The 14,874-nt window shown below is 57.0% G+C and overlaps 1 protein-coding gene across 7 annotated transcripts in view; it reads right to left on the bottom strand.

Annotated features, from left to right (window-relative positions):
- Nucleotides 1-6,818: 6,818 nt before the first annotated feature.
- DIS3L2 (DIS3 like 3'-5' exoribonuclease 2) overlaps nt 6,819-14,874 on the bottom strand; it is a 321,790-nt gene continuing 313,734 nt past the window's right edge. For all 7 annotated transcript variants that reach the window (XM_064485261.1, XM_064485263.1, XM_064485264.1 and 4 more), the window contains 7 exons: nt 13,965-14,148; nt 13,130-13,216; nt 10,284-10,431; nt 9,751-9,881; nt 9,474-9,578; nt 7,999-8,100; nt 6,819-7,319 (listed from right to left, as the gene is read on the bottom strand). In XM_064485261.1, coding sequence (XP_064341331.1) covers nt 7,110-7,319; nt 7,999-8,100; nt 9,474-9,578; nt 9,751-9,881; nt 10,284-10,431; nt 13,130-13,216; nt 13,965-14,148 — 967 coding nt within the window. In that variant the 3' untranslated portion in view covers nt 6,819-7,109. The remainder of the gene's footprint in view (nt 7,320-7,998; nt 8,101-9,473; nt 9,579-9,750; nt 9,882-10,283; nt 10,432-13,129; nt 13,217-13,964; nt 14,149-14,874) is intronic.

The raw sequence follows: 14,874 nt of genomic DNA, 5'->3' as shown, positions 1-14,874 counted from the left end.
CATCTCAGGAAGGAATAAAGTCAGAGTTTGAAGTCTGATTAAGATTAAGCGCATCTGTTCCTGCTGTGTTTCCCATTTTCCCTTCAAACAGAATTTTCCAACATGTGGGAGAACGTATTTCCAAAGTGTGGTGCTCTAGATTGTTTTAGGTGGACTAGAGGGTGGGTTAGCTGGTATCCAGACAGGACACTGAATAGCACTGAACTTCGAATGAGAACCTTATTATCTTTTCTCTTCTCTTCCAACCTTTCCGATAATGTCAAGGAGAGAATCTCCTTTGGTTCTAGAATGTGTTTAACAGCCCCCTAGCGTTGCCATCTCCCTTCTAACAAAGATAAAGCATGCTTTAGACTTAGAGCCCTGGCAGGCACAGGATATAAAGAGATTTTAATAATACTGCTTTTTTGTTTGTTTGAAATATACAGTTGCCTTCTATTTATAGCAAAAGACGGTAGTCTTCCATTTCTAGTAAAGTTTCCTTTTCTACTAAATTCAAGGAAAAGTGAGCTCATTCAAAGAAAAATATTAACTATTAAGTAAAGAAAATAAAGACTGGTACAAGCAGCCTGGGGCCATGGCAGACACTCATTTAGGTGACACATGAATAGCTTGACCCTTGACAAGCACTGATTCGAAAGAAATAAGTGGACCCTGGGCCGGGGCTCATTCGAGCTCCACCGCTCACCGTGGGCGGCCTTCGGTACTTTTCCTCGTCCAGCCTTAATTCCCCACTCTGCGAAACGGCAAAAATAATAGTTAACTGTGTCACGGGGCTGTGAGCCCAGGGCCTGGTGCAGAGGTGATTCTGGGGGGGAGGGGGAGGGGCGGAAACCCTAACCTTAAGGCAGGACTTGATACCTTAAAGCCTGTTGGCAAGCTGAGTGTTTGAAAGCCAAACAACTGGCCAAATACTAAACAAAGTGACTCATTTCCAGAAAACAAATGTTTGTAAATCCCTAATTAAGGTCTGCTGGGCAGAGTCTCCCACTGGCCTATTCCACCTACCAGGGAGGGGCATCCAGGCACTTTCCTTCCACACGGGGACCCGGGTCAGGTGCCTGGGGTGGGGACAGAAGAGGGGACCATCCCACCACCAAGGCAGGAGACACCCCAGCCCCGCCCCCAGAGTTTGTGGGGAGGACTCTCAATGACCAGGGAGCCCCCTCCGCAGCACTGAGCCGGGCTCAGCCTGCCAGCGGCTGGGGTGCATCAGAGGCCTGGGCGGAGGGAGGCTCAGCCAGGCAGGCTCCGAGCCTCCAGCCACGTTGGCAGAGGCCAGGCCTCCCCTCTGTCTGGGGTGTGGGCAGTAGGCTAGGGGCTGTTCTGTATGAAAGACAACCCCGGGGCTGACAGGTGGTTTGGGCATCGATATATAACGTGTGGAAATGAAAGCCCGTGAAACCAAGAGCTGTAGTCAGTAATTTCACTTTGATTTTGTATCAGAAGGACCAGGAGGACAACTTTACTCCAACAGAACGCTGGTTAGTGTGAGGACCTATTAAGGTAAAATACGCTGAAGGAGAGCTTTCGCTTCACGTTCTGTTTTGCAGGTCAGTTTCTGTTGCTTTTTCAGTATTTGGCTAACTGCTTTCCAAACTGAGCAGGGTTCCCACTGAAGACCATTTAAGAACTCAAGGCAATTCATCAGCCTGGTTAATAAAATAACTTCAAATTTGTATTCCCCCATAATGCCTTTTTACATAGTAAAGAAAAACAATTCCCCCAAAATGGCTTTCTACATATTAAAAAAAAACCAAAAAAAAAAATCCCCCAAACCATGAAATCCTATACAAAGACAAGGTTCAAAGAGGTGACCTTGCCACACCAACTCACTTACGTGCAAGAGCTGCACGCACCACCCCATCTTTATCGTTGTGAGAGGCCTCCTCCTGCTCCGTTCACCAGGGCTCTCATCTTAATCTGCTTCGGCACCTTCCCCCCAACTCCAATGACCCCCGAAATCTGTGATTCAGACCCATGAATGGCTCTGTGGTCCGAGCCCAGCCAGGGCCTGAGGCCCAGCCCTTCTGTGGAGCCGCCACACCTGGGCCGGCAGCCTCCTCTGCAGAGCTGCCCTTCCCTGGGCCGGGGGACTGCCTCCTGCCTGGATAACTGCTCCCAGGCCAGGGCTCAGACAGGTCACAGACAAGGCCCCTAGGGGCCCCCGAGACACCCAGGACTTGTCACCGCCAGGACTGCTACCTGAGGCTTTCGGTACAAGACTGTAGGCAGCACTTTAGCTGAGTGGGAATAGCAGGTGGCCTGTCTGCAGGAATTTTATCTTAGTTACTGGAATAATGGACCGTTGAATATACCCGAGCTGAGTGTGCAAGGAACCTTTTAAACCAATTGTAGATCCATTCCTGCTATGGAAAAAGACAAAAAGGAAAAATTTTTGTTTTAGTTTTAACTTTTATCCAAGTTACACATTAATGTAGTTGGAAGTATCAAATAGATCCACAGGTTTGTTACAATAAAACAAAAACAGCAGGTTCCCGTTTCCCTCCTGCATTTTCCTATCTCAGAGGCAACCATTTCCTGCTCTTATGGATTTTAATTTTGATATTTACCCGTTCTAAATCACATACTTCATTTTTCAATTTTAGTCTGTATTTATTGATCTATTCCATCATTATTCGGTCATCTATGGTTGTGTAATGAACCACTGCAAAACAACCTTAACAGAATAGCTTATTTATTTGATCACAAATTTGCAGTTTGGGCAGAGCTGAAGGGAACACCTTGTGTTTACTCTGGGAGCCTTTGGCTGGAGAGCTGGGGGAGCTGGATAAGAGCTGGGGCCAGAACAGGTAGGGTCCTTGAAACTGAGTCCCCTGCAGAGTTTATAGTTAACTTCTCTATCCAATCCTTTATTCCCTTTCTTGTCCTGCCCCAGTTCACTCCAGAACTGAGGAGAAGCAAAGAGAAGAGGGAACTGAAATTGAGCAGGACCCGTTGGGGCCTTCCCGGGTACAAAAGCCCCTCCAAGCCCCCCATTTCCTGTTCATAGAAAATCGGCTTTGGTCTCCTAGGCCTTCCCTGAGTTCCAAAGATCAGACTCAAGCAGTTACTAATTAGAGAAGTCAGGGAAGGCAGGAACAAAGGAAAGGCTGTCAGCAAGAAAAGGAAGAATACCTTAAACAGTGGGCGCCCAGGACCCCTAGTTCCCCCTCAAGGGTTATACCTAACAATCCAACACACATCTTTGAGTTGCTCTGCAGAAACTAAGACCCCCACCCCACCCAGGTGGAGGACGGTGACTACGTGCTGACCACAAACACGTGGACCCCAGCCTGGGTGGAACTAGGAGGCTGATGACTAAGATCCCCGACATAGCATCCTGATCACCAACTAATCAGAAGCAAGTCCACAAGCTGCTCAGGTACCTGCAACCCTCACCCCTCATGTTGCCTTAAAAATCCCTTCCCTGAAAGCCATTGGGGAGTTTGGGTCTTTTGAGCATGAGCTGCCCATTGTCCGTGCTTGGCACCCACAATAAGCGCTGTATTTTCTGTCACCACATCAGTGTCAGTAGCTTGGCTTTACTGCTCGTTGGGGGAGCGGACCCAAGTTCGGTTGGGTGCCACCCTGAGGCTTCAGGAAGATTCGTGTCTTAATTGCACAGGAGAGAAAGCACGTGTGAAGTGGCTTTAGGAGGAAGGGAGCTGATGGGAAGGCTCCTCATGGTCTGAGAACTCCAGAAGGCAGACAAGCCCTGACAGGGTGGCGCCTCTGGGTCGCCTGGGGCGGGAAACCCAGTCACTCCATAGCTCTGTCTCCTTTCTCTGAGTCAGGTTCCTTTCCCCGGTGTAGACTGCTTCCTTCACAGTGAGTTTCTAGAAACATGAGCTTCTGTATTTTGCAGACTACCATCCTGGGGAGAGACTGAAACCCTCTCCCAATTCTCATTAGGAGAGACCCCAGGAAAGAACGGGCCAGGTACCTACCCCCACCCCTGTCAGAGATGCTGTGGTGGCTCCTGGGGGTCCGTGCAGGTGAGAGGTATGGGCTAGAAGCTGGGCAGCGTGTCCCATAAAGAGATGAGGCCACTGGGGAGACAGCCCCAGATGTCCTTGGTCCCCTTCACTGAGCACACTCCTGCCTTAAGGCCTGTGCCTGCAAATAGCCACAGGCTCTTCCTGGAGGTGTCTGCCCGCACCTGCCCCCTCCTCAGCACTGGTTTTTCCTTCCCTGCTGTCCACGCAGTCCCCATCTCCTGCCACACTAGTAACTTCTCTGAACTGTAAGTTCACCGAAAACACCTGACATCGTAGGCACTCACTGTTCTTGATAAACGAGAGAAGGAACAAAGGCCATACCCTGATTAAAAGCTTTCCCTGGTCGGGGAGGATATAGCTCAGTGGCAGAGTGCAGCTTAGCATGCACAAGGTCCTGGGTTCAATTCCCAATACCTCCTCTTAAAAAAAAACAAATAAACAAACCTAATTACTCCTGCCCCCAAAATAATAAAAAATAAACATAAATTAAAAATAAAAATAAAAACCACCCCTGGCTCTGAGGGCCACGGCACACACTGCACACTCTCCAGCTGGTGTGGAGGCTCCCTGGTGATCTAACCTGCTCCCACCTCACGAATCTCTCCCTGCCTGTCCTCTGGGCCCTCTCTGATCCTCCTGACCTCTGCCTTTCATGGCTCAGGCCAAGTACCTCCGAGCCCCCATTCCTTAGCCCTCCTGAGCGCGCTGCCGGCCCTTTCGTCTTCTGAGCACCATCCCTTCATTGTGGGAATACACACACCCTCCAGCCTCAGAACTGTCCTAGAACCTTGACCTGCACTGACATTATTTGCATCTACAGCTCCCTCTCCCATGGTGACCCAAGGTGGCCCCTTGAACAACTGTGCAGGTTCCGGGACGGCTGAAGGGACGACCAAGTCTTCCTTTCTGACAAGGTTTGTGTCTCATCACCCCTTTTAATCAACAATCCTTTAACCTGGGGCCACAGAGGACAGTCTTCCTCATTGAACCCGCGGACCTGTGTCCCGCCAGCGCCCTGCACGTGGATGGTGTCAAGGACATTTGCTGAGGGTGCGGCTGCAGATGAAGGACATGGCCAAGGTTGGGTGGGTAGGGTGCGGAGGACACAGGCAGTGGGGGCTGGGGAGGGCAGGGGCCTGAACCCTGGACCCAGCTGGGCACAGTCTTGCTGTGTCACTTTGGCCAGAGACCTGCCTCCCTTCTGGGTGTGGCTTCAGCTTCTGTCCAGTGCGGTGGGGCTGGGCTGGGGCTGCTCTGGGTCCCGGGGCTCTGGGGCTCTCAGGGTGAGTCCCGCGCCCGCCCCCCACCCCCGCCCCGGTAAGCCCAGGCACCAGAGACCTTCCTCGCTGCCCGAGCTGCCCGCACTTACCCGGGCTTGGGGGCGCTGGAGCAGCGAGGAGGGGTGTCCGGCCTGGGTCCATGCTGCCCGAGAGGGGCCCAGCACGCTGACCCACCGCCTCCCTGAGGGCCCCTCCGTGGGGCCTCTGCTGGGCTCCCAGCTCCCAGGCTGGGTGGGACGCTCTCGGGGACAGTGCCAGGAGAGAGGGGGCTGCTCCTCCTCGGGGGGGGGAGCGGTTGAGGGGCTGGGGACAGGGCTGAGACGTCTCCCCCTTGGTTCTCCCCGTCAGGCTGCCCAGGCTGCAGAAGCACCCAGAGACCTCCTCAAACACCAAACCACCAGACCAGACGTCTTTCCCCTCCCAGACACCTGGTTCCAGAAGGCTTTGGGGCAGGAGCAGAGGGGAACGGTGGCCTCTGGGACATCTTGGGGCTGGCAGGATGGACAGACTGAAGGCTAGCTGAGGTGTTGGAGGAGAGAAAGGAAGTGAGGCCAGGTGCGATGAAGTGTCTCTTGTTCCCCTCTGGCCCCAGCCCCGTGCTGGCGGATGGGAGGTGGAGCTGGCTGGTGGCAAACTGAGGCAGCCAGGCCCAGTCACCCCTCCAGCCCCGGCCAGGCCGTCTGACAAGGTGCTGTATTGAATTTTTCTTTGAAGAAAATGCGCTGAGACCAGATCAAATGAGGTGTTAATACCAACACCCCAGGAAACAGCCTGGTGGAACTGGGGCCTCGGTCATTGTGGTTTTCACCTCGGTTTCTGGCAGCTCTTGTGGAAGCCAACCTGTGGTTCCCTAGTTTGGTGTCCAAAGTAGAAGCTCAGGCTGAGGTCAAACGAGCAGAGGACAGAGCGCCACCGTGTGGCCTGCCATCTCTGTCCCTGGGTCCCCAAGGTTGGTGGGATCAGTGGGTGCTCAGGCAGATGACCAGGCCAGGCCAGGGCCACCAGGAGCCCACTTCCCCCTCTCTGGTCGGGAAGGTCAGTCTGGGGGCCTTCATCTCTCCAGCAGACCCAGGCCTCACCCCGTCCCCATGTTCCCTTGCAGCCGCCGGGCTGAAGGGTTGGGAGTGGAGGTGCCGAGGCACCAGCTGGCACTAAGGGATGTGGTCAGGGCCACCCAGAGCTCTGGCCTTGGAACTAGGGGTATGTGTCACAGGAGCCACGCCCCCTCTTGAGGCCACGGGGGGCCAGTAGTCAGAGAGGAGGTGGGGGGGTGGGGATGGACACAGCCAAGAGCGGCAGGGGGATGGGTGAGCCTGCCGTCTTGCATACTAATTAGGTTTCTCATCAGACAGAATGAGGCCCTGGCATCAATCTGCTGTGTGCCCAGCTGTGAATCATCCTGGAACTGACAGAGGTTGTGGAGGGTGGCAACCCCAGCTCAGCTGTGAGGGGTGGATCCTGGGCCAGGTCCCACGTCCTGGGTCCATGGGGCACCCTGCCACCCTGGCCTCCCAGGGGTGCCCCACACAGCAGACAGCACTTCACACTTGATTTTATTCCATGACACTGATTTGCTGAAAACCACTTGTTTCCTGGGCAGGCAAGGCAGTGAGAAATGTGGCAGAAGTGGGGCTGCCCTCCCGGGAGGACCGGGACTAGCTCTGCTCTGGTAAGTAATGACCAGCCCTCAGGTTTCCATCCAGCTCCACCCTCCACCCTCCAGTTTGAAAACTGAGCTGCAAAAAGAAAATAGAATGAAAAAATAAAAACAAACCCCTGAGTTATTAAAAATCAAATTAAAACTCCCCTTTGGTGTCAAAAGGTCCAATTCCTAAAAGCCAGTGGGTGGGGCAGTTGGGCTGGAGGGTTGGGCCAGGCTGGCGGCTTCAGTCCTCCTGCTGCTCAGCCTGCTCCTCACACCGCCCTCCACCTGCGGGTCCAGGAGGCCCTCGGTGCCTGGTCGCTTCAGGATGGCGCCGTACTTGAGAGCCGGGGCCTCTGCCTGCAGCACCACCTCCACCAGGCTGAAGATGGTGATGACCTGAGACACAGCAGAGCCCGGGCATGGTGACAGGGGTGGGATGTGAGCGGCCGGCCAAGGGGACAGGAGGGGCAGGGACCTGCAGGCAAAGCCCAGCTGTGCCACTGTCCACCCAGGGGTCCCCGGGACTCCTGCTCTGTCTCTCCATCCTCTCCTGCCCATCTGTAAGGTGAGCTTGTTCAAGGACTGAGACCATGGTGTGTGGTGAGAAGAAAAAGAGCCAGACGCTGCTGTGAGCACTGCCTGGGGGAAGGGGGCCTCGGGTCAGGGAGGAACAGCTGGGTCTGGGCTGGTCTTTGAAGCACACTGGAGGTAAAAACTGTTTTCTTGGGTAGCAGGTCCCAGCTCAGATCAGATTCTCAAAAGACCCCAAATGTTAAGAACCCGGCTTTAGAGGGGTAAGCAGAGGCCCCTTCCTCTCCCCAGGATGCATGTCTTCAAGGGAAGGAAGGTGGTGCCAGAAAGCTAGACCCAAAGAGGTTATGGGGAAGCTGCTGCTGGCCATGGATGGTAGAACCTGAAATTCCACCCAGGGGCCAGGGTGCTGAGGGAGACCAGGAGGAGAGCATGGAGATGCCTGGGGAGCATGTCCCAGGAGACAGGAGGAGGGCCCACCAAACATTGGGGGTGGACGGAACACAGCGGTGTTCTGGAAAAGCAGCCCTGCCCCGGTTCTGACCTGCTGCACTGGCTCCTGCTCCACGTCCTCAGGTTCCCAGACAAGCGTGAGTTCCGGCTTCTTGCCCATCTTCTGGAAGTGGTGTGACCGCAGGGGCAGTGCCTGGGGGTGTACATGCCTGTGCCTCAGGCCCCAGGCTCTAGGTGCTGCCTCCTAACCTCTGATCCTGCAGGGCCCCAGATGCTTGGAAGCAGCCCTGCTCCCCTTGGTCCATCTCAGGCCTTGAGGGGGCTCCCTGCCCTGCTGTAGGGCAATTGTCTGCTTGACTTCTGATGGGTGGGGTCGATCCCCACCCTTGCCTCTTGCCTTTGGCCAGCTTCAGGAAGGCCAGGATAGGACATCTTTGCTGAGGGGTGGGGGCTGGGAGGGGCCGGTGGTTCTGTGTGTTTTTTGGGGTAGGGGGTGGTGGCATTGGCAGGTCTGTCCTGGCTCATCAGGGTCTGTCCTCACAGGGCTGAGGCAGACTGGACATCCATGGCTAAAGGGCTGTCACCCACTATGGGCGCGGGGGCCATCAGCACAGACTGAGGGCTGGGTTGTTTGCAGAGATGACCTAGACCTGAACTTCCATTCTGCTCAATGAACTTCAGGTCAAGAGCCCTCTTTGATTCTAGCTGAACTCCACTGTGTCTCTTCTGCTTTGCTCCATTTTACAAATACCATGTTTATTCCATACTACATGCTGGGCTCTGCAGTCCCCAAAGTGCTTTGGGTGTTGGGAAGTGCAAAGCCAAGGTCAGGGGCCAGGTAGTGACTCACTAACCACAAGCTCAGCTGGAACAGGTCCCTCAGGTGGCATCAGTCAGGCACCAGGTACCCTTGGGAAGAACCTCGAATAAAGAGACCCCCTCAAGGCGGGACCAAGGCAAGAGCTCGTCTCTTCCTTCTTTTCAGGGGACACAGCTTCCAGAGTGGCCACAGGACATTTTCTCTGGTCTTTCCCTTCCTCATGTTCTTATAAAAAGTATCCTGAAGCCTGCAGACCCTGATATTCTATTCTGGTTATGGAGGGATCTGTCCTCGGGTCTCTTGAGTTCTTGGGAAAGAGGCCCAAGCCTGATCCTTGGCCTGGATCCCCCATCCCAGGCAGGAGCAGCTGGGTGTCTTGGCAGGGCCCATCGGGTAGACTTGGCTCTAGCACAGGCCACAGCTGAGTGAAGGGCACAGTGTCACTGCCCCAGTGCAAACAGGGACAGCAGGGCCCTCGGCCTGTGGCCCCATCCTCCATGCTAGTATGTCCAAGACCTTACCAGGAACTAGGGAGACGCGGTGGAGACCCAGTAGCAGGAACAGGGACACCCAGGTGGGAGTGGAGCGTGCTAAGTGGACGTAGCTTGGTGTGTCTGTGCGGAAGATGGGGAGCACAGTGGCTGTGTGGCCCTGGGCACTCACATAGACACGCATCTGCACCCTGTAGCTGACTCTGCCTGCTGAGAAAATCCCTAACTACGGCCAGGGCAGCCCCCGGTACTTACATTACAGTAGATGCGCTTCTGCACCCCATAGCGCAGCACCAGCACGTCAAAGGCTTGGTTCAGGACGCCCAGCACCATGGCTTCCGACTCTAGGGGGCCACTCTCCTGCAGGGTAGGGCTTCAGCCAAGGCTCGGCCACGGGATGTGGCGTTCCCCTAGGGCCCACCCCAACTGCTGAGGGGCCCTGGGCTCCTCCAGGGTTCCTTGTGAGCAGGTGCCCAGGTCAGGGGTGGGGAGAGGTAGAGGAGGCGGAAGGGCACTGAGCTGGTGGCCTCACCTTGACCAGGATGGCAAAGAAGAGGCTGGTGCTGAGCTCCTGCACGCGGTTGGACGCCATGCGGCGGTCATTGCAGTGGTCTGCCTGCTTTTGCAGGGCATCGGGCTCCACATCTGGCGGCTCCCTGTAGCCTGAGCAAAGGGTGGTTGGGGGTCCACAGGCAGGTGCGCTGTGTGCTCCATCTGGCCAGGGCTGGGTTGTGGGCAGCATGGTGCCCCTGGCCCAGGCAAGGTAGGGCCTGGGGGGCCCAGGCATAGCTGAGGACTCCCTGCCACCCAGCTCTGGAGGGCTGAGAAAGGTGGACTGGCCACGGTAAGGGTGTAAGGTTTAAGGAGGCCTAGGGTGGCTTCCCCTAGGGCCTACTCACACAAGAAGAGTTTCTGGGCAGAGGCTCCCCCGCTGCTCAGGCTGCCCACCCCTTGAAGCCTCCACAGTCATGGCAGGGTGGTCTCTGGCCACCAGGCACCCACTCTGGGAGCAGCAGCCCTTAGCTGGGCACAGGCAGGCACTGCCCCCTCTGCCACCCCCCTTACCGAGTGCAGCGGCCAGGAGGCGGTGCACCAGGACGTCAGCGAAGCGGCGGATGGGAGAGGTGAAGTGTGTGTAGAGCGGCACGTTGAGGGCGTAGTGCCGGAACTGCGCCTGGTCCTGCAGCATCCCCGAGCAGAAGTACACGGCCATCTGGGGAGGGGGGCGGGTCTCAGAGCCTGGCCAGGCTGGGGCCAGCTGGGTGCGCTCTGCCAGGCTGGGAGACTCAGAGCCTCACGATGGGCAGTCTGGGGGTGGGGACCAACCTGCCAGATCTGCAGGTGGCTGAGCAAAGTCAGGCAGCCCCAAGGAGGCTGGGGCTGTTCCGTCTGAGGGGACCCATGGGCTGCCATGAGGTGGGGCAGAGCCATGAGTCTCACACCCTCTCCTGCTGAAGGCAAGTGCAGGCCTTGCCCAGGGCTGCCCAGACCCCATGGCAGCAGCACCACTGAGAACAGGCCAGACAGCCCTCAGGGGCCCACCTGCCTCTGCTGGGGATGGGGGAATGGGGCTGTTGTTGGGAGCCCCCAAGATGCTGGATGGCCTCCCCCTCAGAGGCCTGTGGGACCAGCCACCCAAGCTCTCGGGGAGGGGAGACCATGTGCTGAAGTTGAGGGCAGCTGGGGAGCTCCTCATCTTCTCCTACAGGCGGTCACTGCTGAGTTTCAGGGGCTGTTACTGCCAGGAACCAGGAGGCAGGAATAGTTTCTGGTTGGCCTCGTCCTCTGGACGGGCTCGGGCCGTTACTCTGGAACGGGGAAGCGGAGGGGAAGCGGAGGGGAAGCCCGTGGCCATGCTAGACCAGGAGCTGTAGGACTTTGCCAGAACACCAAGCCCAACAGCGCCATGTGGCCAGAACAGGAGGTAGGAGAGGAGGCCCAGGACCTCCACCACCCAGAGCTCTTCCACTCGGCCCTGGCCTTTGGTGGTGGATGACCCCCTGCCCTCTAGCCTGAACCCTGCCCTGCTGAAGGCCACGCCTGAACCCGGCACCTCTGTGCCCCTACTACTCCGCCTCTCGTCAGCCAAGGGAGGCAGTGCTCGGCCAGCCTCCCAGCCTCAGCCCTTCTTGTCCCTGACAACCTGTCCTGAGACCCAGGCCCACAGGTCTGAGTTCAAAAGGCCCTCCTGTCAGGCAGGAGTTAGGACTGTGGCCCAGGGAGACACGCTGAGTTTCTCCAGGGCCCCAGATGCTGCTGTCCTGAGAGCCTTGGCCACAGTCCCCAAAGCTGCCACTGCTGCCTGGGAGCATGCGAACAGGTTCCCCAGCCATGGCCAATGTCACACCTCATGTGTTCACTTGCTCGCTCCCTGGCTGCCTGCTCACCCTCCCCCGTGCTCGGCCAGTGGACAGCCAGCTCCGGTTACTCTGTGTACGTCGGCCCTCGAATCCAGGACACAGCTGGTGGTGACCTGCTCGGCTGCCCAACTCCTCTTCCCTTCCAGCTCCTGCTGGGCCCTGGGTTATGTCTGGGGTAAGTCACTGGGGGAGGCGGGAGCAGCCTGCACTCCCAGCCGCGTTTGGCCTTTGTTCTCAGTGGTGGCCCACTTCTCCAGATAAGCTGGGGTGAGGAGGACAGAGGGCCGCGGCTCCCTTCCTGGTTGGCAAAAGTGCCTGTGCAGGGTGGAATGGGTGGGGACCCAGAACTGGGGCAGAGACAGGGAAGCAGGTCACTGGCTGACATCAGATCCCCAGGCAAAGGCTGGCCTCTGAGGTCACTGGCAGGCAAGGCTAGGATAAGTACAGTCCAGGTGACAGAGGAGAGGACCCCTCTCCTTGGAGCTCCAGGGCAGGTTTGGCCTTGGAGGTGGATGGCTTGCAGAGGCTGGGGGCAGGGAATGGGGCCCCACTGGCCCTGTATGTGGTGTAAATCCCAGTCGCCAGAAAGGCACACGCCTCTATGCTGGGGGGCTCTATAGTGTGTGGTGTGGGGCTGACATTTGTGACTGGTGGCCGGGTAAGGGCAGCCAGTCCCAAAGGAACCCTGATAGCTCCATTCCTGGCAGAGCTATGAGGTATAAGAAAATACATCAGCTGTGGCAGCTGAGGTGATCTGGTTCTTGTGAACAGACTGAATCTGCCGAGTGCCTAGCCCCTGAACAGTGGTCTATCTCTGCTGCCAGGCTGGGCTAGGGGTCAGAGCTGGTCCCATGAGCATCCACAGCTCCCACTGATCTGACAGTCCACTGAGGTGGCTCCTTCTCAAGATGCTCGGGCCCCACAAGGGCTGAAGCTCAGCCTCAGATGACTGAGACTGGCTGCCAGAACCAGGACTGTGTACCTCCCAGGCTGCCAGCTGTCATCCAGCTGCAGATGCAGGCCCACAGCCTGACTCCTCTTCTCCCAACCTGCTGGCGAGAGGGAGATTTCTCTGCCTGGGGTCCACAAGCCCCAGTGGGGGCTAAGGACCATTCCCCTGGGCAGGCCGCTCTGGGAGACTGACATTCTCTCCCCTCCAGGTCATGATCATGAGCTGCTGTCCAGGCCCCATTCCCTTCCCTGAGCTGGTCTGGTCTGGTCTGGTCTGGTCTGTGGGGACGAGGCACTGGAGGCTTGGTACATCCCCTGGGGGGCTCCCTGCCTACTGCCAGGGAACAGAGCCCCTGTGGCCATGCAGGGGGAAAGCCGGTCTCAAACTGGGTCCTCTAACTGAGCCCCAGATAAGCTGTCCTGAGCACAGGAGGCAGGCAGGTCTGAGCAAGAGGCAGCAGGTCAGGCCCCCAGGGACCACCTATCCTGGGTGTTGCCTGGGGGCATCCTCCCCAAAACTCCCCTCAGCTTCTCTGAGCCCGCAGAGGTCTTGGGTGCTCCAGGGAGAAGGGGGACGATGGACGACTGGCCCTTCCTTACCTGCATGGGCCGGGAGCACATGTTGGTAAGCACTTCCTTCCGGGCCAGTGAGTACTTGTCATCTCCAAATGTTTCAGTCAGACTTTTCTAGAAGCAAACCCATGTGATGTCGAGTCAAGCCTGGGGAGAGGCTCTGGGAGGCCTGTTACCCACTGATCATCTGAGACCCGGCTCTGGGGAGGAAAGGTCACCTGAGGGGCCCAGCCCTGCTCAGTTGGCCATGGCTGGGGTCTAGTGGGGCCAGGAGCCCCCAGCCTATGTCCCACACTGGGCCAGCCTCAAGGGCCCCGCTCCGAGGTCAGTCCTTCCATGCCTAGCTGGCTGACCTGAGCAGACTGGTTTGCAGCTGTCTGACCTAAGGCACCTCCCCGGCCACCCCAGGTTTGGAGCAGAGATGGGGACAGTCTCCCTCCTGCGGGATCAGGGCCGAGGCCATGGACTCCTGAGCCCCATGATCTAGCTCTAGGTGGGGAGCACTGGACACCACTTACCATGAAAACCTTTCTCTGGTCTCCAATAATCCCAGTAACCTACTGTTAGTCTTTGGGTTCATGGCAAGGCCATCCCTGGTCATAGGACTCCTGCCCACAGCTGAGCCTTGAGGGGCCTCTCTCAGTCTGGTCCTGGCTTGGGCCACGCTCCTCACCAGGCCCTGTGACTGGGAGGCCTTGTTCCCAGGACCTCCATGCTCCGTGTCCCCACCCCTCCGGCGGGGAAACCTGGCTGAAGGGAACCAACCCTGGTGGGAGGCAGAGGCTGTTGAACCTTCTGTTCCAGGCCTTCCTCCTCCTACTCCAAGCAGGGCCTCCCTGACCCCTGTGCCCCCAGCACTCACATGGAGGGCCCCGGCCGAGCTGAAGTCCATGGGCAGCCCCATCTGGTCACAGAATTCCATCAGGTCATTGAGCATCTTGGTCTGGGGTGGGGGATGCCGGCGCAGCAGGGCTCGCTCAGGAAAGACGCGGTGGATCTTGTGGGCCACAGCCATGTTGGCCAAGAGCATGAACTCCTCCACGAGCCTGTAGTGGGGAGAGACCGCCAGGGTCATTTCTTCCAGCATCTGCTGGCAGGCTCTCTTGCACCCTTGTCTCAGCTTAAAGCTGCCCTCCCAGCAGCCAATCCACTTTGTTCCTCCAGTTGCTTTCTCTCCCATCCCTCTGCTCATGCCCCTCATGGCACAATGTCTGTACCCATCTCTGCTGATGTGTTATCTTGTATGCTGTCTCCCCTGCGAGATGGGTCTCCTGGAGAGCAGGAATGATGTCTGTCTTGGTGCTTGGCACTTGCCTGACCCAGAGAAGGTGTGCAGTAAAGATCTCTGCTGAATGACTAGCTTCCAGAACACTCTCCAGCTTTAAGAAAACACTCGCCCAGGCCAGCCATGAGAACCCAGAGGCTCTGTGGGGGGTGCACAGAAGCAGGTGAGCAGACCCAGGGCTCCCAGTTCCCCAAAGTGCTGGGCTCCTTTCTCCCCCAGGGGAGGTGAGAGCTTCTGTGGATGAACAGGCAGTCACAGACAGCAAGAGGAAAAGCATGCGTTCTGGGACATGGCAAACGTGCTGTCGGGTTTTCTGACCCCAGAGAGTCACTCTTTCAGGAGTTAACGCTCTAATTTTGCTTCAACTGAGTGTATTTAGAATCAAGTAATACGAATGGATATGGCTCCAAACCGAAAAGCCCAAAGCATGCCAAGGACCCCTGGGGAGGAGTAGAGACTGATGAAGGATGGAAGAAGTAGGCCAAAA

The sequence above is a fragment of the Camelus dromedarius genome, chromosome 4, assembly GCF_036321535.1.
Source record: "Camelus dromedarius isolate mCamDro1 chromosome 4, mCamDro1.pat, whole genome shotgun sequence".
Classification (NCBI taxonomy): Eukaryota; Metazoa; Chordata; class Mammalia; order Artiodactyla; family Camelidae; genus Camelus; species Camelus dromedarius.
This window is presented reverse-complemented; position numbering and strand designations above follow the sequence as displayed.